General features: G+C 51.6%; 1 protein-coding gene across 1 annotated transcript; it reads right to left on the reverse strand.

The window, feature by feature from the left end:
* Positions 1 to 464: 464 nt before the first annotated feature.
* On the reverse strand, positions 465 to 16,191 carry GRK1 (G protein-coupled receptor kinase 1). Its single transcript, XM_041731214.1, has 7 exons — positions 15,493 to 16,191; positions 13,596 to 13,723; positions 10,295 to 10,452; positions 9,732 to 9,815; positions 6,674 to 6,798; positions 4,531 to 4,732; positions 465 to 3,582 (listed from the first exon to the last, which is right to left on the reverse strand). The coding sequence occupies exons 1-7, from the start codon at positions 16,189 to 16,191 to the stop codon at positions 3,284 to 3,286; spliced, it is 1,695 nt and encodes a 564-aa protein (XP_041587148.1). The 3' UTR covers positions 465 to 3,283.
* Positions 16,192 to 23,869: the final 7,678 nt, after the last annotated feature.

A 23,869-nucleotide genomic window follows, 5' to 3' on the forward strand; every position in this document is an offset into this window, starting at 1 on the left:
TGTGCATGTGTCTGCAGAGGGCTGTGTCAGCACACATATGCATGTGCATAGACGTGTGTGTGTGTGTGTGACTTCGAAAGAAAAAATATAACTAGCATTCATAGCATAATCTAGAATCCGTCCTCTGTTTTGCCTTTTATTTTTGCCTTTTTCTGCTTGAATAGAAAGAATTGAAACTGCATTTTTTGTTTTTCACAAACAAGAAGTCCCACTGAGTTGTTTAGATCCCAGCATCTCCGGGGCCCTGCGCTGCCCGGCCTCCTCCTGAGGAGAAATACCCTGGGGGCCGCCCCAGCGTGATCACCCCGTCCACGCAGGTGATCCTTGCTCTGATTCCAGGCCATAGATGCCCGAGTGCCTGAGGCCAGCCCTCGTGGGGTGTGGAGGCCAGTTTCTGAAGACCCCTAGGCAGCTGCAGCACGCAGAACAGTAGGGGTAGTGACAAAAGCTCCTGTGCAGGGGCTTCCCACTTAGGCCTGGTGTGGGCAGTCCCCCAGCCAGAAACAAGCCAGCAGACTGACCAAAGCCCTGAAGCCCTGATGGCCACCTGAGCCTGAGTGAGGAGTCTGTGTCAGGGGCAGCCCTGCAGTCCAGGACGGGCAGCGTGTCCCCTAGACTTCAGCCACAGCGGAGGGGAGGACCATCATACGTGTGGGACAGCCAGACCCCTGGACTGTGCCAGGTTAGGGAGCTGTGCCTGGAAGACCACCCACAGCAGAGACCCCCTGAGACCAGGAAGGAACCTGCAAGCACTGACCTGCCCCTCCTCAGACCCCCAGGAGCTCAGGGGGAGGGTGGGGGTGTCTTGCAAGAGCTGCAATTTCCACATGCTGGGCATCTTACCACAAGCCCCTTGAGACTACCATTTAAGTGTGTGCAGGGTTACCTGTAGATAGGGAGTGGGGGTAGGCCTGGGGCAGCCTGAGCTCCACAGGCCAGGGAAAGGCCCCTCCTGAACAGGCCAAGAGACACGCCCAACAGACCTGCTGGTTCAGCACAGTAACCACTTCCTTACACATGATGAGGATGATCGGCACCAGGCAGGCCAGACCTGGCCCATGACACCTTAACATTAGTGTAGGGTCAGGCTGTGCAACATTCGGGACACCCTCTAAGAACAATATCTACTGCTCATCTGAAATTCAGAGCAACCCATGCCCTGTGTTTTATCTGACCCTCCAAGCAGATGGGTCCCCACTGGTGGCTTTCACTGCCACAAGAGGGGTCTCCAGTAATAGGCCTACTGGGCAGCAGCCAGGCTTCCACCCACATGGTTGCTGGAATCACTCCCAGTCCTGGGCCATGGGAACCTAGAACACATTAAATGGTTTAGAAAAGCCAGAAATGGGTCTTTCTTGCACCAAAATGTAGTGATGGGACACATGTGGCCGTCACCTACTTAATGATGCACCATCCTAGAAGTCACACCCAGGTTTAAGGGTGGGCATAGTGGTTGGCCCTGGCCCTGGCCCTGGCCTGCCTGCAGAGACCTACCAGGTGGCAGCTCTGGACTGCACACCAGAAAGCACTGGACACCTCACCAGGCCCCGCTCTTTGCCGGTGGCAGGCTACATGCTTGGCCAGGAGAGAAGGATCTTTCTGGTCCAGGGGCACTTCCAAGGTAGAGGCTTCAGATGTAGGTCTTCCAAAGAACACATCTGATTCTCTCCACCACCTGGCTGATGTCTACACCCCGGACAACTGTGTGTGCCACACACAACTCCCTGCATGGCCCAGCACCTGAGCAGTGACTCTCCCATGGGCTGCAGGACCCACTGTTCCCTGAGGGTGGAGGGACCTGGACTGCACACGGACTTCTGCTGGCAATGGCCCCCCAACACTCAGGGTCGATGGCCTAAGGGTGGGGGCGCCCCAACACTCGGGGTTGAAAGTCTGAGGGCGGGGGCACCCCAACACTGAATGCTGCAATCTGAGGGTGGAGACCCCCCATACACTCGGGGTTGATGGCCTGAGGGTGGGGACAACCTGGGACTTGGGGTTGGCTCTCCAAGGCAGCTGGGACAGGAGGGGGTAACCCCAGTGCACGTGCTGAAACCAGGTAGGAGGACCCTGCACTCACTCCCTCGCAGGTCCCAACATCCCCTCCTTGACACTGTGGCATCTTCCTGGGGGCACTCTTCCCAAACGGTCCCCACACACAGTCTTCCGTCTCACAGCCACATCACGTGGCTCTCTGCCTGTCCAGTGTGTGACACGGCATGCAGGTTGTAGAGACTCAGAAATTCTTCCCTAGTCGAGGCAGAGACCCTTCTGAAAGTACTCCACAGGCTTCGGACCACTGTTCCACCCCACCCGAGCCCTGTGTGCAGTATGGGATTCCCAGGTTGACGCCACCACATCTCAGTTCAGGAGGCCGCTACCACAGGAACCATGTTCTCCCCATCAGGACACATACAGCACACAGGGACCGTGGGGTTAAAGGTGAAGCTGGAAACACAGGGGCCAGTGCCGATGATGCCCTGTGGCCAGAGGCCAAGGGAGGGCACCCCATAGGTGCTGCTGCCTCTGGGGACACAGAGAGGCTGCCCCCAGCCCACCGTAGCTGGACAAAGGGCTGTGCCAGGAGGCAGAGTGGGGTGGTGAGCAAGTGTTGGGTTGGAAAGAGAAGATTCCTGCACACCTGTCTGCCCAGGGGGTGGGCAGCTTTGGGCCCGGGTGCCACCAGCTGGAGATGTTCTCGGGACAGAGAGAAGCCACCCTCAGCCCCTCCTCTGGGACACCTGGGCCCAGCCTGGTCAGGGCAAGCCAGGAGCCCGCACCACTCAGCACCCAACAGGTGCCAGCACCACCAGTGGGCAGTGGGTGACCAGTGCAGGCCCTGGCAGCAGCCAGCCAGCACGGGAGGTGGGGGCAGAAGCCAGGCACAGCCCAGGCCCCTCTGCTAGTGCGCAGGAGCCACCAGCTGTGGTCTGCCAACCCCTGAGCCAAGTGGGAGAAGGCATCCCCCAGACGGCAGGGCTCTGGGACATCACAGTGACGGTGCCGGAAAACAAACGGAGCATCCACCGATGTGAACAGCCCTCCGCCCCAGCAGCCCAACATGAGAGCCCGAGTCGTGCATTCTGGCATATTCCACGTGGGAACCACCATGGCATCTTTCTGAGTGAAATGGGGGAAAGGAAGTGGACTATTTATGGGCTGGGCTCCTCAGCGGCAGGACTCTGTGCACTTTGGCCTCTCCCCTGATAGCTCTGCAGGCGCCCAGCGGCTCACAGAGGCATCCTCGCCCCTGTGGGCTGCAGAGCAACCTCTTTCTGCACGTTTAGGAAACCAGACACATCCCTGACTTGGACGCTGGGGCTGCCTCCTCCACGGCGATCCCCTTCATGTCATCAGGCATCTGCCCATCAGCGCGCCACACATTCAGCTCTGCGAACACGCCTGTCTCGATCATCTCCTCCTGCCAGGGGATGGAGCAGTTGCCCGTCGCGAACTCCTGGAAGAACTCTGTGTCGGCTTTGTCAAAGATGACACCCTTGACCGTGGAGAAGGCGCCCACGTCCTGGATGTTCTTGGCATAGACGGTCCGTGAGTCTGGTACAAAGGGGGGCGTCAGCATCCCTGTGAAGAGAGAGAAAGCACAGGATGCGGGACACCACGAAAGAAAAGAGACACCCGCATGCTCAGTGAGCAGGGCCACTCTTCCCAAGGTGACCCGGTGGCTCCAGACAGGCTTCCCAGTGCCCAGCGGCATGAGTAGGACACAAGGGCCTTAGTGTCAGGCTGGACGCACTTCCCCGGGTGCCCACCACGCTCTGGCCGGCATTCTCATACCAGCCTCCCCGAGGCGTCATCAGCGGCATGTGGGACACCTTGAACCCAGCTCAGGACTTAGCTCCTCGTCTTCTTTCCAAAGCTGCTTCTCTTCCAACCTGCTCAAGATCCCCGGCGCCCTAGTCTCCAGATACAGAATGCCAGACACACCCTGGCCCCAGCCTCTCCCGGCCGCCATCCTCCCCACACCAGCTCCCCCAGCAGAGCCCCTTCCCTGCAGAAGTATCTTCCGTCCTGGGGTATCTGATGCTCAGGGCTCCCGCGTGGAGTCCAGTATTCACACGCCTCCTACAGAGCCTGTGGTAAGGCTGCGTCCACACATGTGCACCTGACACCTGACACCTGACACCTGACAACACATACTGTTGAATGAATCAGTTTGTACTAAGCAGACAGCTTGAGGAATCCCGCACTATCCCGGGTACAGCTCCTCAAAAGTGCAGGGTGTAGGAATTGACACAGAGGCCTGGGCCTTTGGTTCCCAGAGCAGCATGTCCCCCACGCATCCCATCCAACTTCTACCAGCCGGAGAAACCTGTGCGTTAACCCCCAGGTCTGGGTTGTAGAGTGACAGGGCTGGGGGGCGGATGGTCATCGGGGCAGGAGGGTGGCTGGGCGAGGCTCTTCTGGCATCGCCACTAATCTCAGGACCTGCCAACAGCAGGCCAGGCAAGCACGGACCACCCCCAACAGCCCACCCTCGACCCCACAGATCCAAAGACGAGGAGACAGTACCAGCCTCAAGCTGCCTCCAGTTGATGTCCTTGAAGAGGGGGCTGGCGCGGAGCCCATCACATGTCCCATCTCTGAACCCCAGGCGCTTCTCAGGGTCCTTCTCCAGCAGTGCCTCACAGAAGTCCTTGCTGACCTGGCTGAACTTGTCTGGGTACTTGATGGCCTCCGAGAGGACCCGCTGCTTCAGCTCCTTGTTCTCTACCTGCACGGCAGGACACACCGCATCACACGGAGCCCGCAGAGTCCATGGAGTCCGTGTACGGCTGGGCCAGTGTGCCTCCCAGGAAGACACATGCGCACATGACCACGCAAAGGGCTCAGGACCTCCAACCAGAGGACAGGCCCCCGCAGTGCTGGTCGAGGCAGCTGTGGTGCCCAGGGAGCTACGGGCACACTTACTTAACTGTCCCTCACCCCCTGGAGGGAACAGGAAACAGAAGACTGGGTGGAAGTAGGGCCAGCCAGTGCTGCCTGGTTCTGGGTCTGCTTTGCCACAGACCCCCATTCCCAGCAACCAGGGAAAGGGCCTGCACAGCCAGTAGGAGGCCCCACTACGACCCCAGATCGCCCTGTGCCTCGGCGGCCTGTCTCCACCCAGCTCGGGCAAACACAGGCCATCTGCTTTTGCCATGGATTAGATCCGTGTCTCCAAAAACGTCACAGACCCAGGCTCGCCCACAGCTACCCTTCTGGGATGTTTCTTTCCTTCGCCACGCAAGTCTGACACTTGAGACAAGGAGCTGTGTGGGCCTACCATGCTTGTTCTGTCCGAGCCCATCGGGAAACCGGGGTTCTGCTCGGGGCTGTGGGGTCTCCCCCACCAGAGGCCAGGCTCCCATGCACAGACCACACATGGCTTTGCCTTGCCTTGGTCTTCCAAGTGGATGTCAGGAGAGCAAACGGGTTAGTCAAGTTCAGGCTTATGTGCAGAGACCCCAAGCAGCCCCGTGAGTGAGCGGCAGAGACACCACTCTCAGGAGACTGCACATGGCTTATTTCCACACGTGTCTCAGGGCCAGAGTGGGCCTGGGGATGGACACGCTAGGAGAGGACCCCACACAGTGAAGTGAGAGGGACATGACCTCCAGGCATGCCTAAACACTGCTGTTTGCCACAGCTGCCCCTGAGGTGTCCCTCACCCTGGTTCCTGTCCACCTGGCTGACCACAGCCACCAAGCCTCAAGCCCACCCACACCTGACCCATGAGAAGAGGCTGGCTTTGCTCCCTCAGTTTTGAGCAGGTGGTGAGGTCCCCAGATATCATCTATGGGCACCCCTCTTCTCACTGTGCTTGAGAAATCTGTTTTTTACAAATGGCAGGTTTGTGGCAACATGGCAGCACATGAGTCTGTTGGCACCATTTTTCCAACAGCACATGCTCACTTTATGTTTCTGTTATGTGGTGTTCCTCACAAGATCTCAAATGTGTTCATTATCATTATATCTGTTATGGTGGTCTATGATCAGTGATCACAGCTCACTGAGAACCCTGAGGACGGTCAGCTCTAAAGAATTTGCTAATTAAGGTACATGGACTGTTTCTTAGACATAAAGCCACTGCTCGCTATGCAGACTACAGCACGCTGTAAACACAACTTTTACATCGACCAGGAAACCGAGAAGTTCATCTCACTCACTTTACCATGGCATCGCTTCATTATGGTGGTCTGAGCTGGACCCAAGTGGTCTCTGAGGTGAGCCCGACTCTGGGCACATGGTGCAGGAGATGGGCATGGTGGGGGTCAGGGGTTAAGCATAGCAAGCCCATGCCTGCTGCCCCCTATTCAGAAAGGCTGCCATCCGTGTCAGAGCAGGTTCTCAACACGCGGGTGACGGGGAACTTGCTGTCTGCAGCAGAAGCACGAAGGGGGCAAGCCTGCACCTCTTTCCTCCCAGGACCGGCTTGGCCTGGGGGTGCCAAGCGCTGCTCTCAGGGGAGGTTTGGGGAGGCCCAGGCATGGCTGGTCCTGAAACACATCTTAGCATGGGGCGCTCCCTGATATGAATAGATGAGGCCACCATGTCTCCTCTCCTGCCCAGAAAGGACTTGCCACAAGAAGCCTAGCACTCAGGAAGGGCCAGCTGCCCCCTAAGGATGGTGGTCATGGGGTGGCTATAGGACACATCCCGAGAGACCTCCTACCTTCTCTCCTCGGGCACGGAAGGGTCCTCTGGCTGCGATCATCTCATACAGTGTGACCCCCAGAGCAAAGTAATCCACGGAAAAGTCATACTCCTCACCACGCAAGAGCTCAGGGGCCATGAAGCCTGCCGGGCAAGACACAGCGCATGGTGGTGAGCACTCCCTGCCCTGGCAGGTGCACAACTGACACTGCCCTGCACACGACTATGGACTTCCCGTCCTACCCCTTCTGTGCTGGGGCTGCCCATATACTGTGAGGTAGTGAGCAGCACCCCTGGCCACACCGAGAGTTAGAACCCCCAGCTGTCATGCCCAAAACTATCTCCAGACACTGCTGAGCATCTCCTCTGGCAGAGCTGCCCCTGGTTGAGAACCACTGCTCGCCACATAAGCAGTGAAGCCCCATCTCCCCCATGGCACCCTGGGCACACAACCAGACAGACAGTCCTTGCTCACCACACAGAGCAACTGTGACCTGTGGTGCCATGTAGCACATGTCAGAGACAGGTGCTAGGGGGGTATGGTCAGAGACAGGTGCTGGGGGATATGGTCAGAGACAGGTGCTACCAGCTCCTTTCCAAAAGGGCTCAGCGGACAAATTTAAGCAAAACAGTCCAAAAAGCAATGCAGATGCCCATCACTGCCCCATAGGCACTCATGCCAGGTCTGTGCCACATCAGGGGAGCTGGGGCCATGTGGGGAGCCCTGCATCTTGGAAGGTTCACACCCCTGAAAGCAAGCCCTAGACCTCCCTAAACTGCCACTGTACGGAAGCCAGCCAGCACATAGGAGGGGCGGGCAGTCCATTCCCTGGGGACCAGGGGCAGGTGCTATGGGTTAGGATGGGGCTTCTGTGCCCAACGGCTTCAGACATTCCAAGGTAAGCAATGCTAATGTGTCTGTTGATTTCTGGTACTGCCTGGCCCTCAATATACCAAGTTCAGAGCCAGTCTCTAAGAAGGGATGTGCTTGGCAACAGCAGCCAAGCTGAGGTGACCACAGACTCACTTCTTCCCAAAGAGGCTACAGGAGTCAAACTCCATAGACCCTTCTGGCCCTGACAGCCTATCTCCCCTTTGTGGGTCCGCTTCTCAGGAATTATCCAGATGGCTCAGATGCTGTGAGAAAGACATGTTTAACAGACCACCACTTTCAGATTAAAACAGGGCCTGGGAGAAAGCCTCACCAGGCTAAAGGGAGGGGATCAATTTCTGTAGCAAATATCCCAGGGGTGGGTGGCCTCTAGTCTGCTTCCCAGCTCAGTCCAGGTTGACACATCATTTTCTCTCTCCAGGACCTACATGGCTTCTGGGACAAAGTAACAGAAAACATCTGTCACCTGAAGGAGCAGATGGGTGAGTAAGTGAGTGAGTGGGTAAGTGAGCAAGCAGGTGAGTGAGCAGGTGGGTGAGTAAGTGAGAAGGTAAGTGAGTGAGTGAACAGGTGGGTGAGTGAGTGAGTGAGCAGGTGAGTGAGCAGGTAAGCAAGCGAGTAAGTTAAGTGAGTGAACACTACTCAGTCTAGTTATTAATTCCTCCTCACATTGACTCAGCCCTGTGTCTGGGCTGGAAACCCTGTGGGTTCGGAGGGCACGCCCACATGTCCTCTGTGCCTGGGTCACAGCTCGATGACTGCGTGCAGAGGCTTGGCTCCAGGGCCTCCAGCAGGCAGGGCACAGAGAGGCCAGGGAGAAGCACACAGTAGGCTGCAGCCCAACCTACGCCTGCCTCCCCATCTGCTGCACCTCTTTGGAGGTCACACCCTGAACCTGACCCCAAATGCTCAAAAGATGCATCCTCAACTCAGAGAAAGGCAGCAGCCATGGCAAAGCCAGGGGGCCCTCTGGTGGCCGGCAGAACCCTCGCATTCTGTGCCACCGGGGGCGGGTGTTGCTCAAATCAGACTACTTGGAATCCAGCTTGTGGTGCCTTATTCTCTGGGGCTTTCTCCTAATGATTGGAATCACCCTAAAATATGTGGAGAGTGTTTCTGCTCACATGATCGCACACAGGGCTGGAAGGTCATAGACTAAGGCCAAAGATCTGGAAAACTCAAGATAGGACCTTCCCTAAATGAAGCCTCAGATGAGGACAGACCCTCCATGACATCAGGGACAACCCCAAAGGGGCCCAGAGCACAGGACAGGAGGATTCAGGGACACAGACAGTCCAAGTGGCCCCAATCTCAGTGGCAGCATTTCCCCCAAAGTCACATTAAACCAGGAAAGGATTTTCTGGGCATCCCTGGACCTTCTGGAACATGGAAGGGCAGGGCATTGACCCCACGTGCGGCGGGCACAGGTGTAGGGGCCGCATCATGGCACTGAGTCCCCCTGCTCCTGGGCTGCCTGCTGCACCCACCCCAACTTGAAGGCCCTGCTTCCCCCACCTGAGGGGAGTAGAGGTGTGGGGGAGCAGCAGGATGTGTTGTGTGTGCACACACACATAGACATGGACACGTGTGCACATGCATGCGGACATGTGTGTGCATGTTGACACACGTGCACATACACATATGGACATGCATGTGCACATATGGACACGCCTGCATGCGGCCACAGATGCATGTGTGCATACGTACATACACACAGACACGTGTGCACACACAGGCACACATTCTGGACAAGAGAAGCCCCCTCCAAGCCTCACACTCTACCCTGGATTCCCTTGGACTGCAAAGACCCTGGCCACATGGAGGGGGGCTACCCCAGGTGGCTCTCCCAGTCTGCCCACCTCAGTGGGGGTCTTATTCTCTTGAAGGCAGGCTGGTGACCAATGTAGTGCAGACCCTTAGGTCTCTGACCAACAGGGCTGAGCACTCAAGACAAATGCACTCTGCTAATGTCCAGGAAGCCACTGATGCAGAAGCTGCATCACAGAGGCTGTGGCCAGAATTGCCGCCCCTCCAGCAGCTACAACCTGCCGGGCATATGCCCTGGCCAGAGCCAGTGGTTTCACTATTTGCTATGAGGGGTGGGGATACCCAAAGGTCCCCAGGGCCTCACGCCCACCCCACCCCCAGAAAAGAGGTGGCCCCATGCTTGACCTCGGGCACTAACCTGGGGTCCCTGCATAGCCCTTGGTCTTGGTCTGCCCGTCCTTCAGCTCCACAGCCAGACCAAGGTCAGAAATTCGGATATTGCCTGAAAGCAAACATAGGCTGAGGTCACACACGGCTCCACAGAACTAGGGCACTTTGATTCCCAGCACCTGCAGGAGCCAAGTGCAGCCTCTGCACACATGCACACACTTGCACACAAGGGCACGCCTGTGCCCACGGGCAGGCACTCACAGCACATGCCCACCCAAGGGCCCCGAGGCCTCTGCACCCCCCCACCCTGTCCCCAGCAGAGAACAGCACCTGTCACTGTGATTGGGGGCACAATCCACCCAAATCCCATTTCAAGAATGCCCCACATTTGTGTGACTTAAAGACACAAAGGGAGGGTATCTAAAAGGACATAAAGCAAACCGAGATCTCTATTTACCATCTAATGAGAATCCCATAAAAGGCACAAAGAGTGACCAGTCTATCCTCTTATGGATGATCTGTTGGGCCACGGAGGAGAGCCTGGTGAGGGGAGGCTGGGCAGGAAAATGCCAGGAGGGGAGGCTGCCTCACCATCATCATCCAGAAGTACGTTCTCAGGCTTGAGGTCTCGGTAGACAATGCCCCTCTGATGCAGGTGCTCCAGGCCACTGATGATCTGGGCTGTGTAGAAGATAGCACGTGGCTCCTGGAAGCCAGGGCTCTCCTCATTCACATTGTAGATGTGGTACCTGGGTCAGACCACACAGAGGCCCATGACTCTCTGGGACAACAAGTGGGATGCCCACCCTGTACAGGGATGCCCATCCCTATAGTACAGGATGGCATTGTGTAGGATAGTATAGAATAGCACAGTGTAATATTGTGTAGTATGATGTAGCGTGGTAGAGTTTCTAAGGAAGTAAAATCTCCCAAAACAGTGAGAGCCTCAGAATCCCATGCTGTCAGCGAAGTGTCTGGTCACTGTGGGGCCCCAGCATCAGCCAGAAGAGCCTGCAGCAGTGCCAAGAGGCCCTGGCAGCTGGTGTTTGTGTCCTCACAAACCTGTCACCACAACCATTGCAAGAAGAGCAAGGCATAAGAGCTCACTGCTCTCCCCACCTCACCCACACTGGTCTGCACAGGCTAGAAAATGTACCCCAGAGCCATTTCACCATTGCCAGCCAAATGAGGAAGGGCAGAGGATGGTGAAGGGCCCGGGGCAGGGAGCCTGAGTCCCCTCAAACGTAAGCAGTCAATCCAGTGTCCATGGAAGCACGTTGGCCATTTCACCGAGCCCAAGCACAGACTCCTGGGTGGGCCTAATGTAGGTAGGGTTTCCTTCCTGCTTCTCTCCTCCTATGACTGTGCTGCTCATCTTTTCCACTATTACTTTCTACAGAGAAGCAAGATCTAACAAATAAAAGGAAACAAATTATTTATGTCAGGTAGCAATCAGTGAGAGGCAGGCCAAGAAAACAGGAGAGAAAGCCTCAAATCAGCCATGATGACAAGATAAATGGCTTTTATGTTACATTTATATTATAGTATAGTGCAGTATATTTAGTACAGTGTAGATAAGGTATGTAACATTGTGTAGGATAGTATAGAATAGCACAGTGTAATATTGTGTAGTATGATGTAGCGTGGTAGAGTTAAGCACAGCATATCACAGGGCAAAAGTGTATAATGTAGTACAGCATGACACGGCATCACATAATACAGTGTGATGGAGTATAGTGTAGTACAGTATAGTGTGGTATATAGTACAGTGTAGTACATGTAGCATAGTATAGTGTGATAGTGTAGTACGGTGTAGCATAAAGTAACATAGAGTAGTAAGGCATAATACAGCATAGTATAGTAGAGAGCAGCATAGTGCAGTATGGTGTAATACAATACAGTGTAATGTAGAATGGCATAATGCAGTGTAATATACAGTAGTGTAGTAAAACACGGTATAGCATAGTATAGTATGGGACGGCACAGTGTAGCATAGTAGGGTGTAGAAGTACATAGCAATGTAGTGTAGTATGATTTAATGTAGTATATAGCATGATGTATTATGGTGCAGCATAGTGTGGCATAGTATAATATCGGTAGTTTAATACGGTATAACGTAGCATAGTGTGGCATGGTTTAGTAGAGTGGAGTGGAGTGTCATATGGTGTAATATCATGTCGTGCAGTATGGTGTAGCATAATCTAGTATAGAGAAGTATAGTGTAGTATAGTGTAGCATAGGGTAGTAGCATAGTATGGTGTAGTGTAGTGTAATACAGAATAGCATAGTACATCATAGTATGGATGGTATGGTATGGAATGGTGTGATGGGGTACAGTGCAGCACATGTAGGATAGTAGACAATGGTGTAGTATAATACAGAGCAGTACTATAGTATGATATAGTACTGTATAATGTGGTATAGTGTACTATGATCTGGTATAATGTATTAGTGTAGTATGGTACAGTGTAGTATGGTGTATAATATTGTGTAGTGTGGTATGCTGTAGTATAATGTACTATAGAGTAGTATGGTGTAGTGCGGTATAGTATAGTACTATGTAGCAATATATAGTATAATATACTGTAGTATACTGTAATATGGTGTGGCATAGTACAGTTTAGTATAGTATAATACAGTGTAGGACAGGGTGGTATAGTACAGTACAGTGTGCTGTAGCGTGGTGTAGTATAGTACAGTGTAGTGTAGTATGGTATAGTAGAGGACAGTGGGGTGTAGTACAGGATGGTGGGGTGTAGTACAAGACAGTGGGGTATATAGTACAGGACAGTGGGGTGTAGTACAGGACAACAGGGTGTAGTAGAGGACAGTGTAATATAGTACAGGATGGCAGGGAGTAGTACAGGACAGTGGGGTGTAGTACAAGACGGCAGGGTATAGTACAGGACAGTGGGGTGTAGTACAAAATGGCAGGGTGTAGTACAGGACGGCAGGGTGTAGTATAGGACAGCGGGGTGTAGTATAGGATGGCAGGGTGTAGTACAGGATGGCAAGGTATAGTACAGGATGGTGGGGTGTAGTATGGTGTATATGATGCCCTGTAGTAGGATGCAGTACAGTACAGTGTCATGATAGTCTCTGTTCTCTAGGTCATGTTGCATGAACCTCCTAGTCTCTTCTCTCCTCTCCATGTGGTTTCACAAGCGTTCCTTAGTCAAGGCCTCAGAATTCCCGCCTGGAAAACATGGCCAACATACACATGACATATCTTCAATGAAGCTGAATCCACAAGGGAGAATGGAGGCAGGGGCTTGCACAGAACACCAACAGCAATGGCCCCATCTGTGACATGTGACACCCTTTCAGGTGTCTTACACATATTAACAGACTCTCCATAATGCCCCGAGAACACTAGTTTTACAGACCAGTGCATGGAGGCAAGAGCAGTCAGACTGCCTGGGCTGCACCTGGGTCTTTCCCTACTGAAAGCCAGTGGCCTGACATCCTCCAGAGTCCAGGGCTGGGTCCTCAGACACCCGGCAAATCCAGACACTGTATCCACTGGCAGCAAAGCGCCGGTCCCAGAACTTGGCCACGTCATGTTTCCAGCTCTGCCATCATCCCCAAGAGCAGGTCACAATGCAGTGTCCTCAACCCCTGCCCTCCACCCAAGCCTTCTTTCATCTGTCTGCCCAGTTAGCACTTGCTCTGTGGCACCCTGTGCTCCTGCTGCCTCCACCCCTATGTGGCCACATGAACCTCAGGTCCACCAGGAGCTAGAGAGCCACGGGCCATCTGCCCGTGGTCCCACATTCACATAGGACTGCAGAGTATCAGCCACTGGGGGACAGGAGGAGCATGTTGATGGGGGCCCAGGGCTTTACCTCAGGTCACCATATTCTCTACACGTGTGGGCAGCGCCCCCACTTACCTTATGTCGCCTCCATTCATGATGGTCATCACCAGACAGAGGTCAGTCTTGGTTTCAAATGCATAGGCCAGAGAGACTATAAACCTGCTGTGTACCTTTGCTAGAATCTTCTTCTCCACCATAGCACCCTGAAAAGCAAGATGTCGAAATATTATCAGGTTTAACCAGGATGTCACCAAAAAGACCAAGTCCCACATGCCAGAAAATAGATGCAAACACACTTGAAGGAGCTTGCACCACACAATTGCAAACAACCTACAGACATCTCACTCATCCCCCAACCAGCCGTGCAAATGTGTGGGTGTACAGAGGACTCGCCAGCAAGGGGCAGGAGTCAGACCACCAGCCTTAAAAACACCGGAGGACCCAGCACAGGCAATGTGTGGTGCTGACCTTCCTTCTGGGCCTTCGGTACACCCGGCCAGCTTGCCCACCACAACCCCAGGCCCCAACCTCCTCTCCAGGCCCTGGGCAGCGGCCAGCCAGGGACCCAGCAGCATCTCTTCATCTTCCAACTGTATTTTAAAACCTCACGATGTCCATTTAACATGTTTTTTAAAATTATGTTTGGGTAAGGAGGGTAGAATTCCTTTTGTTTGTTTTTTTTTTTTTTTTTTTTTTTTTTTTTTTTAATTTATTTATGATAGTCACAGAGAGAGAGAGAGAGAGGCAGAGACACAGGCGGAGGGAGAAGCAGGCTCCATGCACCGGGAGCCTGATGTGGGATTCGATCCTGGGTCTCCAGGATCGCGCCCTGGGCCAAAGGCAGGCGCCAAACCGCTGCGCCACCCAGGGATCCCTAGAATTCCTTTTGGAAGGAGGGATCCTAGTGTTCTGGGAGCCCTCTGCATCCACACTACGGAGCAGATGTCAGGTTGCTCTTGCTGAGTATTAGGCTCAATGAGGACCCCGACCTTGGACAGAAGATGCTGGGTTCAGACCACACGTGGACAGTTGGAAGGGATGCCTGCTTGTCCCGTAGCCCCAAAGGGACAGCACTACTGAGAAGCCCTGGGGTGGGCACCCTGGGTGGCTGCTGTTAACCCCAAAAGTTGCATTTGTGCTCCATTGGCAGGAAAGACAAGGAACCATATGGGATGAGACAAGCTCCTACAACACAGCAGCTTCCACTGTCCTGCCTCAACGGAGCCTGACCCCCATGCAGAGCAGACCCCATGCAGCAACCCCATGTGCTTGGTTCACTCCGGCCCGGAGAAAGCATGGCGGATGCTACCAGGCTTGGCTGGACTCCCAGCGGCTGGACTCCCAGCGTGCTCTCCATCACAGACAAGACAGGGCCAAGAGAGCTCCAGGAAGCCAACAGCCTCCCCCAACACTTGTTCCCATATTTCATGATGGTGGTAAAAACACAAGACGGCTGGCAGGAGGGGCACCTAGGATGGTGCAGTCAGTTGGGTGTCCAACTCTTGGTTTCAGTTCAGGTCATGATCTCAGGGTCAGGGTCATGGGACTGAGTCCTGCGTTGGGCTCTGCACTCAGCTCAGAGTCTGCTTAAGACTCTCTTTCCCTCTGCCTTTATCCCACCTTCCCCACTCGTGCACACGTGTTCTCTAAAATAAATCTTAAAAAAAAAAAAAAAAAGATGACAGCTGGCAGGATATGCAATACCGCCCACACTAACAAACACCTCTAAGGCCGCCTCTGATGAGGGGTCAGGGCAAACCCTGTGGTGTGCAGAGTGCTGGGCCAGGGTGGCAGAGCTGAGGACAGCCCCCTCTATGCCCCGGGGGCCAGGCCCTTGGCTCAGGATCAGGAGGCTGCCCAATAGGAGGGGCCCAGTGTCCCAAGGTCAGAGGAGCCAGCCCACAAAGGGCCCCGCGCAAGACTGGACACGGCCCGATGGCCCTCCCACCACCGTGAACAGTCAGCTGCCCACCTGGTACCCCTTCCTTTTCTTGAGTCTTTTCTTGTTGAGCTTCTTACACGCATACAACTTGCCAGTCGCCTTCATCTGGCAGGCAGACACCTCCCCGAAACCACCTTTCCCCAGGACCCTGAAGTCCAGGAACCAGTCCTCCCCCGTAGGCTGGGCCTCCAGCCACTTCCACTGCAGGAACCTCTGGAAGTACAGGCTGCCCAGGTACTCCTGGAAGGGCGCCTGGCTCAGGTGCTCCAGGGTAGCCTGCAGCAGGGGCTGGAACAGCCCATCCTCACTTGCCGTGGGCCCTTCCCGGAACTTGGCCACTACCCCCTCATCCAGGAAGCTACAGAAGAGCTTGGCCTGGGGGTCCAGGTACTCAGCCAGGATGGCCCGGGCCTTCTGTGGCCGGAGGTCGTCATCTGCAGTGTCATAGTCCTCGATGTCCTTCCAGAGCTCCAGAGCTGGCACATGCCTCTCATCAGCCCCCAGGAACTGCTGGAAGAGCCGCTTGCCGATGGGCTGCTCTGAGCACACACTTTGGAATGCCAGGTCCAGGCTCTCCCGGAGGCCCTCACACTTGGACAGTGGAGGCAACTTGAGCTTAGCCAGGTACTTCCTGTCTCGAGAAGATGGGCCACTGCTCCCATCGAAGCTGCCCCGGGCGGCAATGAAGGCGGAGTTGGCCACCACCGTCTCCAGGGAACCGAAATCCATCCTGGTGCTGGCCTCCTGCCGAGATAGGCACGAGAGGCCTGACCCACTGTCCGGGGCCTGTGCCCCCTGCCCTCCCCAGACTGCAGGCGTCCCAATGGGTGAAGAGTGACTGGGGGCCTCGCCGGGAGCCCAGGGAACCCAGCTGACACAGCTCCAGCCAAATCCCAGCCCGGGGTCACAGAGCAGGTGCCAGAAAAAGACAATCCTCTAAGCTGCTTCCAGGCGGATTAGATGCCCATCCTCCCCATTGCTTCCTCTGAGGACAAAGTGCAGACCCCGATGCACCTCCCTGAAACTGCCCTGTTGGGTCCTCAGCCCTAGCAGGTGGCGCACCTGCTTGTTCCCCTGCATGAGCCAGAGGCCAAACAGAAAGCAGAGGGGCCCGGGAGAAACCCCAACTTAATATAAGATGGCTGTGGCTTTCCTACTGTATTTCATTTTTGTCTTAAGAAAATAGAAAGCAGGAGGAAAAACAGCTGATAGCAGGAATTCAGAGAGAAAAAACCCCACAGTGAACAGCTCACTGGGTATTCGAGAGTGAAACCACTGGGAGGGGGACTGGTTAGTATGTGGGGACCTGGCCTGACACTGACAGGAGCCTGCCCTCAGGTCACCTGCCAGCTCTGAGGACCTAAGGTAACCTCAGCACCTGCCGGGGGATCAGCTCCGCATCAGCTCCCTCCCCTCTCCTGAGCTGTGCCAGCAAAACATAAACACCCAAGAGAAGCTTCAGGTGAAGTTAGAAGCAGGAGACCCCCAGCCACATCCAGGGCTGAGGCCTCAAACAGAGAAACAGGAATGAGAGGGCAATGATGAGCCCAGGGATACACCTGGAGGCATATCTGGGGGACACACCTGGGGCACATCCCTGAGGGACATACCTGGGGGTACACACCTAAGGGCACACATCTGGGGGCACACTCCTAGAGGGACACACCTGGGGCACACACCTGGGGGACACAACTGGGCACACCTCTGAGGGACACAACTGGGGCACACAGCTGGGGGACACAACTGGGGCACATCCCTGAGGGACATTCCTGGGGGCACATACCTAGGGGGACACGCCTGGGGGTACATACCTAGGGGGACACGCCTGGGGGTACATCCCTGAGGGACATACCTGGGGGCATACCCCTGGGGGACACCCCTGGGAATGCCAGGACCAACAGAAATGTCAGACTCATATAGGCAAGGTGTTGTCCGTCTAGTATGCAGCAGGTACTCTGTAAATGTGTAGGGGAGGAAGTGATGGGGGTTGGTTAGAGTTTGAAGAGGGGAGGAAGTGAGGTTATAGAAACAAGAATGTAGGAGCCAGAGGAGACCAGCAGGACCAGCCCACCCCGTGTCCCTCCTCTGGGAGGCATGGAGGTCCCATGAGTGGGTGTGTGTGGGCAGAAGGCAGAGGAGGCCAAGGAACAACTTGCCATCTGCGCAACCACAGTCCCCTCCTTAACCCCTCCCCAGCTACCGGTGAACACTGGCTGGGGTTGGTCGCAGCACAACCTCTACCAACGCTTCTGACAGTGTGCGCGCTTCCCAGTGGTGCCAGGCACACTCATCGGCCAAGGATCTTACCGAAATAAAGATTCTGCTTCAGCAGCCCAGGCTGGGCGGTGCATCTCTCCTGAGCTGCCTGGGGACGCAGCAGGCACCCTGGGGTAGTCTGCAGCCCACCGGCTCAGTCCCTGGTCCCTCTACCACCATCACCTCATCCCCATCACTGTACACAATACATATAACAGATAACAAGCCTAAGTTAGTAAACACAGTTGTCAACTTTACAGTTCCTTTTCAAAAATATTTTTCAAAACCCATTTTTTAAAAACTATTCAAAATACAGAAGAAAATATTCCACTTTCTATATAAATTTTACAAAAGTCTGTATCTACACAGAAACATCTTGCTGGATCTTGACAGGAGTTATCCCTGTCTATCAATCCGGGGAGAACTGGCATCTTTGGTATGCTGAGTCTTCCCACCTATGAACATACCTGTCTTCATGTCCTAGATCCTCCACTACCGCCCTCACCAACATGTGGCTTTCAGCACACGAGTCCTAACGTGTTCTGTTGGATTAATACCTAAACATTCTTTTTGTTTTGAGCAACTAGCAATGGTATATTTTTAATTTTGTTATCCATGTGTTCGTTGCTAGTAAATGCAATCGTTGACTTGGGGGCATCATTTTGTATCCTCTGCCTTGCTGAACTCACTTATTCTAGATTTTTTTGCAGTCTTTGGCATGGTCTACATGTACAATCCTGTCAACCAAAAATAGGGAGTTTTGTTTCTTCCTTTCTAGTCTGTGTGCCTTTTCTTTTCTTGCTTATTCCACCAGCTGGCAAGTGCAGCACAAGGGTCATCTGTGGCGAGGGCAGAAGTCCATGTATCGCGTCTTCGGGTAGACACATCCAGTCCTTCACCACTGGATAGGATGCTGGCTGGCAGTAGAGATCCTGTCAACACTTTTAATCAGGCTAAGTTTCTGTCTATTCCTAGCCTGCTGAGAACTTTTATCATAAATGAATCTTGAATTTTGTCAAGTGCTTTTTATGTATCAGCTGATATGACTGCATGGTTTTTCTTCTTCAGCTTGTTAGAGCATTACACTGATTTTTAAATATCGAACCAGCTCTGCATCTCTAGAACACATCCTTCTCAGTCGTCACCAGTTTAATGCTTTAAAAAAAAATTATTCATTTATTTGAGTGAGTGGGCACACAAGGGACAGAAGATGACAGAGATGGAGAGAGGTTCTCAGCAGACTCCCCGATGACTGCAGAGCCCAACACGGGGCTCAATCCCATGACCTGAGCCGAAACCAAGAGTTGGATGCCCAACTGACTGCATCACTCAGGTGCCCTATTTAATACTATTAAACATTAGCATTAACAGCTAATTAATGCTATTGTTGGATTCATTTGCCGATGTGTGGTTAGGGATTTTGTCTGTTTGACAGGGTTTTGGTCTGTAGTGTTTGTTGCCTGTGTTTATGCTCTTTGTCTGGTTCTGGTGAAGGGTGTGCTGGTTTCATAAATCATTTGGGGAAGTTCCCTTCTATTTTCCAAAGGATACACCACACAATCTGTGCTACTTTACTACGTTTGGTATAATTCTCCAGTGAAGCCATTGGGGCCTGGAGAGTTGTTTTATTTTGTGGGAGGAGGGGTGGTGGTGGTGGATTTTAAATTACAAATTCGATTTCCTTAAGTTATAGGGCTATTTAAATGACCTATTTCAAATTAGACAAATTGTTTTTGAGGAAGAGGCCAATATCATCTAAGTTGTTGAGTTTATGTGTATGAAGCTGTGTGTTATTTTTTTTTAATGTCCAAAGGGTCTGTAGTGATCTTCCATTTTTGATTTGCTATGTGTCTTTCTCTTGCTATACGTTTGCCAATTTTATTGACTTTTCAAAGAACCAATTCTTTCACTGATTTTCCCTTTTGCTTTTCTGTTGTTAATTTCATGATTTCTGTTCTCCTATTTCTCCTTTCCACTTGCTCCCCCCGCCTTTTCCTAAGTTTTCCAAGTGGGAATTCAGATTATTGAGACTCTATTTTTGACTGCATGCACTCAGAACTATAAACTCTTTAACAGTTTTAGTGACGTCCCACGAATTTTGATTTCATAGATTTCTCACCAGCCCTACGTATTTTCTAATTTCCCTCAAGACTTCCTTTTGATTCATGAATTACTTTAAGCATATTGCTTCATTTTCATGTTTGGAGATTTTATCTTTCCGGTTTTTTAGTTTCTAGTTTGGTTGTATCATGGCTGGAGAATATACTCTGCATGATCTCATCTCTCTTAAATTTGCTGAGCTTTATTTTATGGCCCAGGATATGGTCCCAGGTTTATGTTCCTAGGTCACTTAAAAAGAAGTTGTATTCTGCTGTGTGTGGATGCGGTGTTCTACAAATGTCAATGGCATCCTGTTGGTTGACAATATTGTTGAGTTCTTCTATATCCATGGCGATTTTCTATTTAGCTGTTCTATCAATTGTTGAGAAAGAAGTGATGAATCCTCTAACTAAAATTGTGGATTTGCCTATTTCTACTTTCAGTTGTATTTGTCTACTTCATATATTTTGAAACTGATGTTTGGTGCACACACATTTAGGATCGCTTTATCTTCTTGGTGGATTGACCCTTTATCATCATGCAATGTCTTTCTCTTGTAACCTTCTCTGCTCTGAAGTCCGTATGATACTAATAATAACCACACACACTTCATTGATTAGTATCTGCATGATGTATCTTTTCCCATTCTTTCCCAGTCAACCTACCTATATCATTCTACTTGAGATGAGTTTCTTGTAGATAGGTTTGGAAACATTAGCCAACTATAGCCTGTCAGTTTTTTTATTGGTGTACTTATAGCACTTACAGTAATTGTTGCTCAAGTCTGCCATTTTTCTATTTTTCATCTGTTTTTTTTTCTATTTTTTCTGTGGGTTACTTGAACTTTTTTAGAATTCAATTTTGATTTATCTATAGTATTTTTAGGTGCATCTCTTTATGCAGATTGTTACTGGTTGTTATTGGTATATATACATAACCTATTACATTCTATTGCTATCATCTTTTTAAAGATTTATTTATTTGCGAGAGAGAAAGCATGTAGAGGGGGAGAGAGGTAAGAGGGACAGACTCATCAGGCAGAGTCCCCATGAGGCACTGAGCTCTACATGGGGTTCATGAGGTCATGACTTCAGGTGAAACCAAGAGTCAGACTCAACCGACTGAGCCACCGCAGCGCCCCTTATTGCTGTCATTTTATCAGTTCAAGTTAAGTGCAGCAATATCACCTCTTTTTATCCTTTCCTGTTTACATATAATTAACATTATTTCATCTACATACGTTTAGCATATTAGGCAATATTATGGTCTTTGTTTCAACCATCAAAAATAATTTAGAAAATTCAAGAGAAGTAAAGCTCAGTATTTACCCATATTTTGCTCACCATATTCCTTCTTTCAACATTCTGTTTTGAGAACTTCCTTCACCATCCTTTTAGGATAAGTCTACTGGTGACAGGTGACAAATTAGCCTCCTTTCCTTTTCCTTCATTTCATAGTGCTGGGACCTCCTTCAGACCAAAAGGATATTTGCACTGGATTCAGGATCTGGGTGACAATTCTCTTCATTCAGCACTTACATATATTCTGTAGCTTCTTTCTGATCTCTGGTTTCTGGTGAGTAATCTGTAAATCAAATGGCTTTTCTCTGGCTGCTTTCTAGATTTAGGTGTGTGTATGCTTTCAGTTTTCAGAAGTTTAATGATGATGCACCTTGGATTTTGGAAGAGTTACCCTGCTTGGGTTTTAATCCATTTCCTGAACTTTCAGGTTAATGTCTTTTGCCAAGTTTGGGGAGTTTCTAGTCCTGCCTTCATTCTTCTTTCCAAAATTCTGACAACAGAGATGTCACACTTCATTACAGTCCTCCAGGCCCCTGAGGCACTGTACATTTTTTTCTGAATCTACTTCCTATTGTTCAGATCAGGTGTCTATTATTTTTTCTTCCATGTCACTGATTCTTTCCTCTGTCCCCCTCTCTTATGCAGTTTAGCCCATTTGCTGAGCTTTTTATTCTCATTATAATTTTTGAATCTAAAATTTCCATTGGTTCGAGGCCTGGGTGCCTCAGTGGTTGAGCATCTGCCTTTGGCCCAAGGCTTGATTCCGGAGTGCCTGGATCGAGTCCCACATTGGGCTCCCTGTACAGACCCTGCTTCTCCCTCTGCCTATGTCTCTGCCTTTCTCTCTGTCTCTCATGAAAAAAATAAAATATTTAAATATTTTATTTAAACCGATGGAAATAATAAAATTTCCATCGGTTCTTGTTCATATCTTCTAATTCTTTCCTTAAACTTTCTTTGTTGAGACTTTTTTCATTTGTTTCAAGCACGTTAATGATTGCTCACTCAAGCATTTTTATCATAACGGCCTAAAAATCTGATTCAAACATCCCTGTCACCTTGATATCAGCATCTATTGATTGTCTTAATTCATTTTGAAATCTTCTTGGTTCTTGGTCTGATGCGTGATTGTCAGCTGAAACCTGGACTTTTACTTATATACTCCTTTGGTTGTTTTAGCTGGCTCTGTTCCAGCAGCAGGAGGAGAGCCCCAGCTCACTGCTGCCAGCTGGAGAAGTCTGGGCTCCCCGCACTGCCTGGAGCCTGCTCTTTATGGGGCATGGGTCCTGCACTCTCAGAGCACCTGTTCAGGAGGCTGCCCTCTCCCTGCCTCTCCTCCCCAAGGCACACGTCCAGAGGTCATTTTGATAACGTGTGCTCAGTTCACCACATGCTTCCACTAAATGTGGAAGATTTCATTCAGTGACTTCTACAATGAATTCACATCTTATTCATTTCAAGAGCATGTCTATAATATACTTTCCAGACGAGTGTGGCATTTACTCTGCAGGTAACATTTGCTGTGCTGCATCTTTAGGCCCCAGGAATTGGGGTCCAAGGCCCACAGACTGTGAGCAATCAGACCGCAGCCTAATGCCACTCTGCATCTTATTGACCTAAAATTACAAAATTGTGCATGAAAACAGTATCATGGAAAACACACAGAACTGGTCCATGAAAAGGTCCAAGCTAAAATGGTGCTATTCCATCTGAATCTTAGGGTGCTCATTTTGCTAACAAACTCTAAATCATCCTGAAGAAAATAAGGCAGAACTAGAAGAGCATTTTTCATTATTCTTCTTTCCCAAGAAACCTTCAGATTTGGCTACATAGGTCCTCCAGAGGGAAAAACTAGATGTGACAAGAAATGAAATTCTAGGTCTTTGTGCATAACACCCACTATTTTAATCAGGCTCTGACTTAGATATCTGTGAAAAGACTTCTGTGGCACATCTAGCTAATTGGGGGACTTGCAGCTGTCTGGGTACTCCAGCCACCTGGCAGGTCAGCTCGCTGAGTAACTTGACGGTGGTGGAATAGCTGTCAGAAGTATCCAGCGCAACCCAGCTGATTCAGATGTGCTGTCAGGCCAAGTGTCCCCTGCCTGGACATTGCTATAGTCCTAAAGCCACCTACACAGCTCACCAGGAGCCCCTGGGTCCAGTGGGTCCCCACTGAGTCAGAAATGCATTTCAACAAGATGCCAAGGACTGGTGTGCATTAAATATTAGAAGGTACCTCTAGATGGTATGGCTGTGACCTCCATTTCCTCCATGGACACAAAATAATCCTAAAGGACCCCAGCACCACCCCAACAACATGAGCCTCATCACCTATACTAAGCAACAGGAGTGACCAGGGAGGTTAAGACGGGAACCTTCTGAACCCTCTCGTCTAGAACAGAGCCTCTGACCCTTTGCACACTAGCCTCATCTTCGCTGTCAGATGTATTCTCCGGCAAGTGATAACCTGCAGGCATGAGTGACAGGAGCCCCCTGGGTCACCGCCCCCATTGACTCAGACCAGGACAATCTCAGGCACCATGCCAGGGTCGGACCCAGACCTGTCCTTGTTCATCCTGCACTCCTCCCATCTCTCCTCTGGAGCTGAAGAACTCCTCCTCCTGCACCAAAGTCGTTCTCCTTGGTCATATCAGAACAGATAAGGACATGGCCAAGGACGTCCTGGGAGGAGGGGCTGGCAAGGAGGGGGGCATCTGATAGCTGTGTTTGGATAGCAAGGTGTGCTCA

Source organism: Vulpes lagopus, chromosome 16, assembly GCF_018345385.1.
Source record: "Vulpes lagopus strain Blue_001 chromosome 16, ASM1834538v1, whole genome shotgun sequence".
Lineage (NCBI taxonomy): Eukaryota > Metazoa > Chordata > Mammalia > Carnivora > Canidae > Vulpes > Vulpes lagopus.